Consider the following 14,365-nt stretch of genomic DNA (forward strand, 5'->3'; position numbering starts at 1 on the left):
GAATACAAAAGCACAGACACATTACTAGTTCATCTCACAAGCTCATCTTTCAGTCTTACACTTCCTGAAACCACCTCAAAAACCAAATCTGAATAGTAATGATGTCATCCAAATCTCTTTCTGTAAGGGTTAGATGCCACATCTGCATCAGAGAGACTTCACATTCAACACCTCAATCTGATCAACTGATTATTGAACACTTGAATGTCAGCATCACACTTATTCACCTTTACATTCTGATCCTGAACCAGGCATGCAGGTGGTTACATTAAAGTAACATTTCAACAGCAGAGAAGAGGAAACCAGATTCCAATAGTGCTTGAACGTCTTAAGAGGATTTATGTTGGATTAATTCATACGCACGTCCTTACAAAAATTATTTAATCAAATATTTCAAATGAGAATGCAGAAATATCAAATCATCAACAACCTCATAAATTTTGGAGTATGTTCCTGCTGAAGAACCAAACCCTCACCTGACTGTGCTTTTGGGGTAGACTGCAATAAAAAAAAAAAATGGAAAAAGGGCAAAAAAAAAAAAAAAATACATCAGAGAGAGATCAAGAGCCACATCCACTCTCTCCTGTAGCATCCCAGGACATCAAGTGATGAGGGTGCATGTTGCAGGCAGAGCGGTTTCTGACATGGCAATTCTGGTGGTATTTATTTGTGAAAATATTGTCTTTCACATCAAGCCATGTGTAGTTCATGAATAATGCACAGTCCCAGTCTTCACTCGTCCAGGTCCAGTGTGTTGAGCTCCTCCTCAAGTTCGTCTAGATCCTCCCCGGTGAAGAGGTTCTCATCTACTGGCACCGCCTCTGACTCCTCCTCATTAGTTTCTCCATCCTCCAGCGTCTGGTCCTGCCCAAGCTCTCCATTCTCTACAGCTCCGCCTGACGCCTCGCTCAATTTATTGTCTGCAGAGACAAAACCGAGGTCAGTGATGTCAGAAGAAACCAGGAAGTATCAGAACGAGATTTATGGATGACTGTTGCCTGATTGAGAGTTATCACACTCATTTAAGGCAAATGAATTTATTTATAAGTAAATAAATAGTAACAGTTGAATGGTAAATGCTAATATTGAATTAACAACAAAAAGATGTTTAACTTTTGAACCTAAATACAACTAGTTAGACGATATGTCATGTTTTGTCATTCTATACCTCACTGCTTGCCTATTCAAATGCAAAACTATATCGACACTGATTAGCGATGCGAGTCCCGAGTCACACTTTTTTTTAAATTTGGCCAGCCCCAGCCCGCCCCGCAAATAAAGTAACATTTTTTTTTTACCTGCCCTGCAGGTTATGAGGCGGCCTATTATAATTACGCTGACTGCCCAACTATTTCACTTCAGATCAGCAGGATTAGAGCCTGTAGCCGGTGAAGGCCGGTCTCCATCCACCAACAGACGTACATTGTCTGCAAATATAAGGTATTTCATTGCACTTTAACAAGTAATCTGAACAGCCTATATATGTGCACTATTTTAAAGAGCCCTCACTGAGTTTAATGCCACAGTTATGTTAGAATTAATTTCATTCTTGTTTCTTTGTCGATGCGTCTGTCTCGTCATGGGACGCACGGTCCGGATCGCTGCATGACTGATGTATAAGTCCAATTCAACTTTACTCAAAATATATGAACTTACCTGTTTTCAACTAGAGGTCAACCAATATTGGATTTTGCGATACCGATAGCAAGGTTAGACCACACTGGCCGATAACGATTAATTAACCGATAGTTTTTAAAATGGATTAAAAAAAAAGTGCTTTATTTACAAAAAAGCTGACTAATAACTAAAAGTGCTTTATTTACAAAAAAAAACAAAAAAAACAACCAGTACTGAACCATACTATTAGTAGTAGTAATAGTAATAATAATAGTAAATGTTGAAATTACCACACTATATTAGGGCCCTATGAAATCGGTTTATTATGGAATATAATAATATTCCATTTTACTTATTGCCAAATTCTATTATTTAAATTTACTGGATTCATTTTTTTCCATAAAAATTTTACTCCATTCCTTTTTAATAGTTAAATTAAAGGGGGGGGGGGGGGTGGTGAAATGCTATTTCATGCATACTGAGTTTTTTACACTGTTAAAGAGTTGGATTCCCATGCTAAACATGGACAAAGTTTCAAAAATTAAGTTGTACGTTTGAAGGAGTATTTCTGTTCCAAAAATACTCCTTCCAGTTTGTCACAAGTTTCGGAAAGTTTTTTTCGAGTATGGCTCTGTGTGACTTTAGATGGAGTGGAATTTCCTTATATGGCTGCTAAGGGCACTTCTGCCGGAAGAGCGCGCGCTCCCGTATAGCAGAGCACTGAGAGCACAACAGACATTCACTGATCAGAGCGTCGCGAAATGTCACAAAAGGAGTGTGTTTTTGGTTGCCAGGGCAAGACAACCCTGCACAGATTACCAAAAGAGAAACAGCATTAAGGAACCAGTGGATGGAGTTTATTTTTACAGAGCATCAACGGAGTTGTGCAAGTGTTTGTGTTTGTTCCCTGCATTTCGAAGATGCTTGTTTTACAAACAAGGCCCAGTTTGACGCCGGATTTGCACATCGTTTATTTCTTAAGGATAATGCAGTCCCAACGAAAAAGGGTCACGATCGTGTGTTGGAACCGCAAAACTGCTTCAAATATCTGTGTTGTTAACTTAGTTATCGGCGCGTAAGCACATCAAGTAAACACCATGCGATGTTGTCATCAAACTGCACTTTCCACATGTACAGCTTAAAAAAAAAAAAAAAAAAAAAAAGACGACAAAGTGGAACTTAGTCATTTTCCAAAACCGCTAAGCAAATATATACAGTTTCAGTAAATACCATATAGAGATGTCATTGCTGATGCTGCTCTTGTTAAATTTCAGCCTCTGGATCTGATTCTGGATCATAAATATACGCCGAATCTGACTGTTAGCCATGGTTTGTTTTGGTTGTTTTTTTTCCTCACATAAAGTCACAGCTTCCAAACGCTCTCAACGCAAAAGCCTACTCGCGCTCGTGATTCTTTAGCTCCGCCCACAGGTCACGCTTCCAGCCGGTCGTGTTTTTCCTGGAAAAATCAATACAGACTATCTTTCCCTTCTGAATATAATAAAACTAAAGACTTTTTGAGTTATGGAGGATGCAGTACTACTCTATAGGTACTCAAGATTAACAGGATATTAGGGGTGCTCCGATCACGATCGGCTGATCATTATGTGCATCTCGTCAGTAAAGCCGGTTTTCTAATCAGCGGTTAATTCCATCAGGTGTGTGATTTCACATAGAGTAGCTGTTACTACACAGTACTACCAAAATCATTAAACACGATAGAAAAAGGGCGAAACACCAAAGTTTCACGCGTTTGCACACTCACAGTCTTCAAACTACACGAGCGCTATCTTGCTCTCTCTCTCCCTCGTGCATATTAACCTAAATCATTAAAGACGATAGAAAAAGGGCGAAACACCAAAGTTTCACGCGCGCTGGCGACTCACAGTCTTCAAACTACACGAGTGCTGTCTTGCTCGCTCTCTCTCTCCCTCGTGCATATTAACCAAAATCATTACACACGATGGAAAAAAGGCGGCTTTCACATGGAGCATTCTGAGATTTTTTTCTCCATGACAGGCTGCTGGCTCCCACTGTTAATTTATTTATTTATTTTTTTTGGAAAAGCACTCTCTGTATTAGCTTAAAGCCCTCAAGTTACCATTGGTTACCGTATTCTTTCTATTGCTCTAAACAAGTATTTTGGGTGACCTTTTTTATTGAATCCTAGACATCAAGTTGTTGTTATTTTCATCTGAAAGAAGAACTTTTTTTTCAGTAAGCTAAGCCCTATGTGTTCAGTAAGCTTGTTTCAGTAAGCTATGTGTTTTCAAGGCTTCAAGGTTTTATTGAATGCTATCTCTATACAAGTGCAGAGTAATGCATTCTTAGTCAGTCTTTTATTTTGTAATTTTAAGAGCAATAAACATATATTGCAATGTTAAGGAATTCATGTCTTTTTCTTTCAGATATGTAAATCAACATGTATAAATTGTTAGTAGTCAATTAATGGGGAGATAATCGAAATCGAATCGGTCTGAAAAAATTAATCGTTAGATTAATCGATGCATCGAAAAAATTATTGCTAGATGAATCGTTTATCCCAGCCCTACACAGGACGCACGATATGACAGTTGCACCCGACTATATATGAACTAGCGGTTTTAAATACAGTATTTTTATATTTAATGTTAAGTTTGTAAGTATATTTTTTCGATTATTGGTGATTCCATAGGCTCTCTCTCGTGCACCTACGTGATTTAAAACATCAAATAGTTATGCTATGACAAGAACAAAGAGCCTCTCTCTTGCTCCATCCATGCACGATAATATCGTGTATCATCGATCTGATCTGAAAAATTATCATATCGCCCAACATTACAACATATGGTTTTTTTGTTTTGTTTTTAATGCCCCGCCCCGCAAATATAGTGACAATTTTCAATAGTATGTTCCTGCACAACCGGAGGCAACAGATTCAGGACCGCGGATCTGGGCCGCAGTTCTAGGACCCTAGTTTTTCGTGACAGCGCCACCTACCGTACTGGACGATATAGCGATGGTTGCAGTTTTAGGACCGCAGTTCTAGTATCCTGTTGGTTTAGTTTGCGGTCACGTTACTTTGTATATAGCGTCAATATATTAATCTCAGTTGTATTTGTTTTTAAAAGTGATTTTTGATTCAAAATGCAGCAGAGGTTAATTACTAAGTGTGCTTTGAGTCACAATTTTAAATTGAAACATGAATTTGAACAAAATTTTAAAACAACAATTGTAAAAAATGAAGAACCTTAAAAGTCTTAGTCTCTTGAATTATACAGTATATTGATTAACCTCCTTAAGGTGAATTAGCTCATTATCAGGTAAGTTAAAGTTTGAATCAGCGTATGGAGTCAATAAATTACTGCCAATATTTTAAAAGTTGTTCAGAGGCAAGACCAGACACAAGAATGATTCAAGAATGTTTATTTATATACATATATGTACATATATATATAGTGAAGACCAAAAGTTTGGACACACTTTCTCATTCAAAGAGTTTTCTTTATTTTCATGACTATGAAAATTGTAGAGTCACACTGAAGGCATCAAGGGCTATTTGACCAAGAAGGAGAGTGATGCGGTGCTGCGCCAGATGACCTGGCCTCCACAGTCACCGGACCTGAATCCAATCGAGATGGTTTAGGGGTGAGCTGGACCACAGACAGAAGGCAAAAGGGCCAACAAGTGCTAAGCACTATATATTAAGTATATATAGTGCTATATATTTATATGAAAAATGAAAGTCCTTGCAGCATGTGGTGCATCTCTTCAATTCTGGCAGGGATCTCCCTTTTTGGATTGTTACTGTATATGTATCTTGAAAAAGAGAGCCTAGTGCCTACTTGTTAGAATATTTTGAAATCATGAAAATATCCCTAGTGCCTTTTTTAATCATCTGTCCTACAATGAGCCTAACCAAATCCATAAAATCACTTCCTATTGGCCATGCAGAACATGACAGGAACACATGATATCAATGGACTGTATGTGGAGTAGACCTGCAGATTAGGCCAAATTGTAACAAGCTATTAAAATTGCCAAACGCCTCATTCATCATTACAAAACAATGGCAAAACAACAGGCTAACACAAACTGCAACTAGGCAGTCAGTGCAGTTTAATCATGAAAGATATTTTATACATAAATATGGCAAAACGATGACTATTAAGCCAGTATTCACACTAATACATTAATGTAACGGGGCGTGTTTTAGAACTACAAATCCCATTAGCCTCAGTTCTATAAAAGGAAGTAAGGAGATTTGTTCGTTCACTTCCGCCGTGTTTCCGTTGAAGATTATGAATGAAAGTCGCGGCAGATCTAAGTCGCAGCTTGTCTGTGTTGCATGGTGGCAATCGACCAAATGTGTAAGGATCGTTTGTGCAGTCATACATCAAATATTGGAACGTTGTTGAGTGCTGAACATATGATGCATCATTTAGGAGGTAGTAGTTTTATTTCCCGATGATTGCGTGGCCATGGGTATTTAACACATGTTTATTGATCATGTTATTTTGTTTGTTTTTTTAGTATTTTGGCTGGATGGTTGCCCGAGTGTCATAAACCAAAATAACGGATGGTAGAGGTATTATTTTTATTTTTTTAAAGGGAGTTTTAAATGTGTTTTAATGATTTTAATATTTTTCTTGAATGAATGTTTTATTTCTTTTAAAAATGTTTTGGGTATGTGATTTCCTTTTGTATTATATAAATATATTTTTAGTAATGGGTTGTTTTCCTTTACAGGGATGCACGATTACCGTTTATTTTTAGGGTGAATTATTAAGATTGTTTGTGTTCTTTTTTTGGTTGGATGTTGGACCGGAGTGGGCTAAGGGAGAACTGAGGTCACACTAAAGACAAAAAAGGGATGAAGTAGAACATTGTTATTTTACAGTGTTGCCTTATTTGTCCTATTTGCATTACCCACTGTTAATACTATTGTTTGTTGTAGATTTCTTTTGACCTGACGGTGGCTGCGGGGTTGTCTTCACTGGTGGATAGCAGTGGTGTGGTGGTTTGGTCACTTAATTTTTTCTTCCGTTTAGGCTTGCAGTGTGATTGCCGTGAGCTTGATTGCAGTGGGAGCACGGTTGCCATTTCTGTTTTTTTCACAATCTAGGCAACCTGTGGCCATCTGTAGGTCTTGTTTCTTTATTTTTGATTGTTTTTGTTTACATTTTTCCTTTGTGGGTAATTGCATTGAAGGTCTGCTATATCTGTTTAACATGTTAATGTTTGTTTTCTTTGTAATTATATTTTCTTTTGAATAAAATGTTTGTTTATTGAAACTTCACTACTGGCTTCTGCCTGCTCATTTCCCTCGTTTGGGTCATGATGTCACATTAAGCTGCAGGTAAATTTTACAAACCTTACATCAACCATGCTCTTGTCATCTGGTAAGTTTAATTAATGTGCAGGCTAGATTCACTTATAATACTTCGTAATTAAAGCTCAACAAGGATTTATGAAATCATGGCCACGAATTAACGTTGTAGTAATTAATAAAACTAGCTCACAAATTCTTAATTTGGTGGGAATTAATTATTAATTCATAGGTAACATTCTCACTATGTAAACTTTGCACCGTTTAAATGTTATAAAATAAAACTTAAATATCGGTACTCACTGTCTGATTGCTGTCCACGTCGTCCATCTTTAATTAGTGTTGATCCAGTACAGTAGGTGGCGCTGTCACAAAAAAAACTAGGGTCCTGAAGCTGCGGTCCAAGAACTGCGGTCCTGAAACTGCAGCCTCCGGTTGTGCAGGAATACCCTTCTCACAATTTTACCTGCCCCAACCTGACCCGCCGGTTACGAGACGACCCGTGCATCACTAACACTAATCTCTCAAATCAGCATAGGAAATAAAACATGTAAGAGAAGATATTCAGAAGCATCTCACCATCCGTGTCATTTGTTGTAGGAGCTTTGGCAGTGAACCTGTCACCCGTTGCCACCGTTATACCTGCATAATCCACCTCTTTAGGGATAAATCTAGGAATGTCCTGAACCTCCTCTGCATTCTCCATCTGGAAAGACAATCATGTTAACAATTGCTAAACGACTTGCAATGCAACACAATACTAAAAATATTAAACCATATTAAACATCACAAGATAACTTATGGCGTGGTGTTGCATTCTGTTAAAAAAAATAATAATTCTCTCACCTCGTTAGAAACCTCAGTGTCATCATCATCAGAATATTTAGTATCATCAGCCTCCTCATCGTCATCGTCAACAAGCTCAGGTCTGAACTCAAACACTTCCCTTCCACTGACCTGGAGGACATGAAAGCATGAGAGAAGTGTCATTTAACACAACAGAAGACAGCATGAAAGTGTCTTGACCAGGACACAGTAAAACAACAGCAACCAGAGGATAAAAGAGCACAAGCTTTACTGCCACCCTCTGGTCAAACCACAACATCACCATCAGAAGTGAATACAGAGGTGAAACTGGATGAATATCAGAGTCATGGTTTTCACTCACCCCAATTGCTCTGTCAGCTTTGAAGACAGCTTTCTTTCTGTCCATGTCCTGCTCTAGACAATTTCTCTCACCTTTTTTCCTTTTCTTCAAGGCCAAGAATTTTTCCAGAGTACTTGGAGTAATTTTCTATCAAATCCTTCAGTGAGATATTGTAATTCTTCTCCTCCTTCTTTAGGACAAAGCCCACAGGAATAAAATCTGTCAGTATTTGCTGGTTACAGTAGCATTAAGAAAATACTTATTTGCTGATTTAATTTTAAGATGAATGAAAAATAGCCAAATTACATGAATTATGAATTATATATATATGTGTGTGTGTGTGTGTGTGTGTGTGTTTATAAATGAACTGTAATTGAATATGATAATGGTAATAGAGCAGCATATAGTAAGTGTAACAGACATCAAGCCGCTCTAAATGACTTACTGCTTGTAAGTGTTGTTTACATTTAAATGAGCCTCAACATTCTATGTCAGTCACAGCAGCTTTAGTTGATATTTAAAATTGAGTTTATTTTTGAAATCAACACAACTGTCCCTGAAGCCTTGAAGCCTGATCACACGCTACAAGCCTTCAACTCTACAGTTTGGTGAGTTTCATCAATTCTTCAAGTCTGTAAAGTGTTTCTCTAGGCATCTTCATGGAGCAGCGTCGCCCCAGAAGAAGCAGGGCTCTTCCCACACACCTGAGGGGATTCTCGGTGGAGGGCGTCTCTTCCATTCAAGAGGCCTGTGAGCTTTCACAACAGACAGCTGTTATCAGGTTAGATCACACATACAGCTGCATCTCTGCCAAAGCTCACAGACCCAACAGGTTAGAAGAGCGCTATCTGAAGAACGCTGCTGTCCTTCCTGACATCCGTCCAGCTGTCTCAGTCTCTTCAGTGGACGTGTGTCAGCAGGAAGAGCCCATCTCCATCCACGGCTGCAGCGTACAGAGCTACCAGGACATTTACCGCTCTGTGGAGCCCATGATGGAGACACGCTGTGGTCGACGGCGCCGCTACAGCCTTGAGCTGGGGCTGAAGATCAAGCAGCGTCTGTGGGAGACACTCAACTGCCCTTCACTGCTGGAGACAGAGCAGCCAGATGGACGTGTCCTCGTCACTGAGAGCTTCACCCCCAGCAGACGCTTCGCTCCACGAATCCACGTGGACATCAGTGAAGAGCCTCTGCCCGAGGAACCCCGAAGAAAGAAGCCCAGACACTGAGTCATCACAGCGTCACATGGAGCGTCACACAGCCGGACCGGCGTATGTAAATACTGTACATAGTCATAGAGTAAGTTTTAAACACATCTCTGCGTGTTTGTTCAGATGTTTTGGTGACTGTCATTGAGTTGATTTGTGGTCCTCTGTTGTTCTAATAGGCTTTTAGTGCTTTGCTATGTGGTTGTCGGGATGTTTTAGGTGTTTGTGTTTCCCAAGGTTTTCTGAACGGTTGTTTGTGTTGCGTTGTTGTTGCTGGACTCCTCGGTTTGGTTTTTCATGCGTCGCTAATGAGGTTGTTAGGATGTTTTGAGTTGCTGGTTGACATGCGGTTGTCTTAAACGGTTGAGTAGGGTAGGTTAGGGTCCCTCACATGGTTTGCAGCTTGACGTGCTGTGAGGGCTTGTGTGCATCAGTGATGCTGAGAGCTACACCACTGGTACTTCACAACTACTGGAAGGGTCACCCATAGTGGACAGGTCTCAGCTGAGATGCCAGACGAAGACAAACCACCGGATTCTGGACAGCAGCAGATTGACCTGATGTTCCTGGCAGAAGATCACAGAACAACATCAGAATTACCTGCACGAATCTTCATGCAACACAAAAGAAAATTGGTGCATGGCACATGGTAACATAAATAATAGATTAGAGCAGTTAAACTAAATGTGTTATAGAATTAAATCTATATATATATATATATATATATATATATATATATATATATATATATATGTATGTATGTATGTAAATCACAGCATGAAAAATATCTAAACAACATCAGAAGGTCAAAACTAACCCTGTGTTGTGGGTTTCCAGAGCATGGAGTGAAAAAAATAATCAAAATATAAATTTCACTCAAGTTGTCTTTTTTCCTGAGTTTCATTTCTAAAGTCTGATTATTTTTTATCTTTGATTAATAATTTGTATGCATCAAGACCAAAGGCAAGATATTATTGTGTTTGCCCTTAAAGGGATTGTTCACCCAACACAAAAGGAGATGTCTTTAAAAATGTGTGTGTTGGGAGGGTGCGTGTTCCCTCCATAGTGGACTAATTTGTGGTTTAATTTGTTTTTGACCACTGACTGTCACTGTAACGAAAAAATAACTTAAATATCTTCTTTGTGTTGTGCAGAAGAAAGTGTGTCATACAGGTTTGGAATGACATGGCGGTGCGTAAATGATGCTAGAGTTGTAATTTTGAAGTATCCCCTTCTGTGAGCTTGATTTCCTGAAGGCCAGTTTTACAAGCGATCTGCTTTCAACTCAAAAACTGGCACACTCAGTTTTAAACACAATATCAACCTGCACCCTTTTCAGGGTAAAGACCTACCAGTTATGAATACACTGTCAAATGAAACATTTTACAATAAGGTCCTATTAGTTAACATTGGTGAATGCATTGACTAACCATAAGCAACACATTTGTTGCAGTATGTATTATATATGTTGATGTAAGTTAATAATTAAAGTTTATGATAGCTCAGATCCATTAAAATATATTCACTTATACAGCTCTTGAATGAAACCTTGAAATTAAATATTTATCATCAGAATTTAGAGAATTACATACCTGTTGTCAACTCACCTAATGTAACCTTACTGATGTTACGGACTAACACCCGTGAGCAGCCATCTATGAGAGACAGAGAAAGACACTTTTAGACATGACTAGACTCTTTATATAGCGTTTAAAGGTTTGAGGTCAAAAGGATTTTTTTTATGTTTCTGACCGAGGTCTCTTATGCTTACTAAGAGATTTATTTGATCAAAAATAAAATTTTCAGCAGCCATTGCTCCAGTACTGTTGTGCTGCTATCTATTACTGACCTCAAACTTTTAAATAGTACTATTTATGGACTTAGATTAAAATTGACCATTAATTGATTGAATTAATGAACACACATGCTGATATTCCAATCATTATGGGAACATTCCATAGGTTTATTTATTTATTTATTTATTTTTTTACTGTACAAACTGTCCCCTTGCCCATGCATTTTTAGATTTTCAAAACACTTAATTTACTAGTATTACTATGCTGGTAGGGATATTTGGTCCCCATAACGTTTGAATACCAGTGTACACACACACACACGTTTACAAAAAATGAAATTTACTATACAGCCTAGGGATGCACCGAAATTTCGGCCACCGAAAATTTTCGGCCGAAAATGGCCTTTTCGGTTTTCGGCCGATAGACTTTTATCACCGAAACAACACGGCCGAAATGTTGTGATGACGCAAACAGAAAGCGCGACCTGCACGTGCACCTGCATAGCTTAGACCACGAGCTCCACGTGAAATTTACTTAACACCAGTGAGAACTTTCCCTTTCTTCGTATTCCTTTATTCGCAGCACTAAAACATCTCCTAACAAACAGATTAAGACGGACCACGAAGTGAAAACAAAGAAAAGTACAGTCTTATAGAGTCTGTTAGCACACGTCTCACTGAGATCTTTTCGGATCCTCTGCACTTCATCGCGAATGTGCTTGATCCGCGTTATAAAGACCATTACTTGGATGCGGAAATAAAGCAGCGCGCACGAGAAATGATCCAGGCCGCGCTGGATGCGGAGAACCCGCGTGGAGACGGAGAAGCGCCAAGCGCAGGAGACAGATCAGAGCGCAGAAAAAAAGACTCGTCTCTGCACCAGATGAGTGGCATGCACCATCGCTGTCTGATATGTTCAGTGGAATTCTGCAAGAAAGTGCCTCAAATAATAATAATACGTTGGCTATTTTGTTCTTAGGCTACTATATATACACACAAACACACACACACAAACATACATACATAATATCAGATTGTAGCCGTATTTATGCTAGATTTCTGCTTTAATTTGATAAAAATGTTTATTTATGCCCTGGCCCTATTTAATTACACTCTCTCAAATATTTCTCAAACGTCAAGCAGATGACAAGCTCAACTGCTCAACAGCTAGATGGTTACCTGTCTAAAGTCCCCATCCCCAGAAGTGATAACAGTCTTGCTAACTGGAGAAGTAATGCACTTTCTAGTCCTACATAGAAAAATTTCAAATGCACTTTGTTTTTTATGAGAGAACTGTTCATTTTACAACCTTTCTGCAGGCCAGTAGGCCTGTACATTATTATTAAATATACACATGAGTGGGATACATTTTTAGTTTGAATTTTATTTTATACTGTGCATTGTTGCAATGTGCTTAATAAATATTTGCATCATTTGTAATTATGTATTTTTATGTTTTTTTTTTTTAAATAAGTTATGTAATTGTAATTATCTTTGAAACTTTAATATTAATTTATGCAATTGCAATGTCTTAATTTTAGTAAAGTTAGTACATGGTCATAGCAATAAATGCAATGGTACTAATAATTGGCATAATTTATTTCGGTGTTTCGGTTTCGGTTTTCGGCCTTGGTTTTCTCTTTTTCGGTTTTCGGTTTCGGCCAAGAATTTTCATTTCGGTGCATCCCTAACAGCCTGTAGGCCGGTCATCATGAGATAAATCTTAATCCGGTTGCAGGCTTGCCTTCCAGTGGCTTTGTTCCAGCATGTAACTCTGTTCATACTTGCATTTGCTTAATTTATAAAATATTTTGGAAACATTATTCATTGTTGATGTTATTATCGGTTACATAGTTGCTGGATAGGCAAATTTAAAGTAGCTCATAGAGACCAACAGACACACTTATGAATTTTATTTCATAAACTACCTGAACCTGAATGCGTGTAATTATATTGGATCCACACATTGTCTTAAAGTGAACGTGCCTAATTACTAGCTGCTGTCGGTATCCTAGCTGTTAATCCAAGCAACAAAAAAAAAAAAAAAAAAAAAAAAAAAAAAAAACCAAAAAAGGAAAATTCACACTGCTCTTGACTGAACAACTTCTGTAGTTATAACAATAATTAATATTTAAATGTGTACATATATTTTACATTTGTTCAGTCCAGTGTTAATTTTGACTGCAAATTCGGATTTAGTCTTAGTCTTAGTCTTTTGAATAACACACCATTTAGTTTTAGTCACATTTTAGTCATCTGAAATGTTTTAGTCTTAGTCTAGTTTTTTTTTAGTAGAACAAAGTCAACTTAGTTGACTTGACTAAATGTTTCCATCAGTCTGTTATGGAATGGTATTTATAAAATAAACATAAGGCCTGCTCTCAATGAAAAATATACACGCTCTCTGAAAAAGATATGCATTCGTCCTGAATGATATGCAATGCATATGACATTATTTCAAGATGAAGTACAGTATTATTGAAATAGACAACCACCTAACTCTAAACTTACTGTCTTCTACTGTCTGTGCAAAATCAAAAACATTAAGAAAAATAAAGTGCAATTCTCAAAAACAATAAAAAGTTTTCGTCCTAGACCTAACGTTAGCTCTGACATTTCTGTTCTGTCATTGCCCTTGGACCAGGTGCACGGCAAAACGTTAGCGTGTTGCTAACGAAAAAAGTCAGCTGAAAACAACCAAGTCTGTGTAACTAAGACTGTGCAACCACAACTAAATATAATGTAACAGGGAACTACACTAACTTTTTCCATTGGTGGCACTTGCGCTACTAACTTTTTCAGTTAATGGCGCAAAACATGATTTGGTCACACAAATTATTAATAGTATAGTAATTACTGGATTACAATCAACAATAATGAAACTGTATTGCATACAAATGTGCTTTTTATTTTACTTGCCATCTTTTAAACCACATGCCTTGTTCTATTTCTTAAAGTACACACAGTGCATTGCTCCGTCTTGTAGCTGGGGTTAGAGGGACCCCGGTGCAGGTTGTACAGTGGGCCCTGTTTAAAAGGGTTTAATTTGTATTGTATGTTCATTCTATTTCTTTATTTGTGCTATTTACACAAAGTTTACATTTTTTAAGTTTGTTTTTGTTCATTTAAAATAGCACTGCATAGTCTTCACTGTAAAATAAAATACACAATCAAACCAAAATGTATTCAGACACCTTCAACGTTTCTTACAATATCACAGTTTATTTGCTGTAGTTTAGAAATTGGTAATAAAATATGACAATAACTCAGGGTTAAACTGTGTCAGAACA

At 37.8% G+C, this 14,365-nt stretch overlaps 1 protein-coding gene across 2 annotated transcripts; it reads right to left on the minus strand.

Annotated features, from left to right (window-relative positions):
• Positions 1–316: 316 nt before the first annotated feature.
• Positions 317–8,883, minus strand: LOC113053593 (zinc finger CCCH domain-containing protein 15-like). Of its 2 annotated transcripts, none has more exons than XM_026218727.1 (5): positions 8,777–8,883; positions 8,094–8,262; positions 7,772–7,882; positions 7,505–7,631; positions 317–920 (listed from the first exon to the last, which is right to left on the minus strand). In XM_026218727.1, the coding sequence occupies exons 2-5, from the start codon at positions 8,136–8,138 to the stop codon at positions 733–735; spliced, it is 471 nt and encodes a 156-aa protein (XP_026074512.1). In that variant the 5' UTR covers positions 8,139–8,262; positions 8,777–8,883; the 3' UTR covers positions 317–732. The 2 variants fall into 2 exon arrangements, with proteins under 2 accessions (XP_026074512.1, XP_026074511.1); XM_026218726.1 differs by lacking the exon at positions 8,777–8,883 and adding an exon at positions 8,518–8,659.
• Positions 8,884–14,365: the final 5,482 nt, after the last annotated feature.

Source organism: Carassius auratus, chromosome 34, assembly GCF_003368295.1.
Source record: "Carassius auratus strain Wakin chromosome 34, ASM336829v1, whole genome shotgun sequence".
Taxonomy (NCBI): domain Eukaryota; kingdom Metazoa; phylum Chordata; class Actinopteri; order Cypriniformes; family Cyprinidae; genus Carassius; species Carassius auratus.

What these genes read in the sequence shown, in the direction of transcription:
- LOC113053593 (XM_026218727.1), bottom strand. Translation starts at nt 8,138, where the DNA reads ATGGACAGAAAGAAAGCTGTCTTCAAAGCTGACAGAGCAATTGGG. An exon ending in AAGCTGACAGAGCAATTGGG is followed by an intron (nt 7,883 to 8,093) that starts GTGAGTGAAAAC and finishes CATGTCCTCCAG; the next exon opens with GTCAGTGGAAGGGAAGTGTT. An exon ending in TACAACAAATGACACGGATG is followed by an intron (nt 921 to 7,504) that starts GTGAGATGCTTC and finishes TTGTCTCTGCAG; the next exon opens with ACAATAAATTGAGCGAGGCG.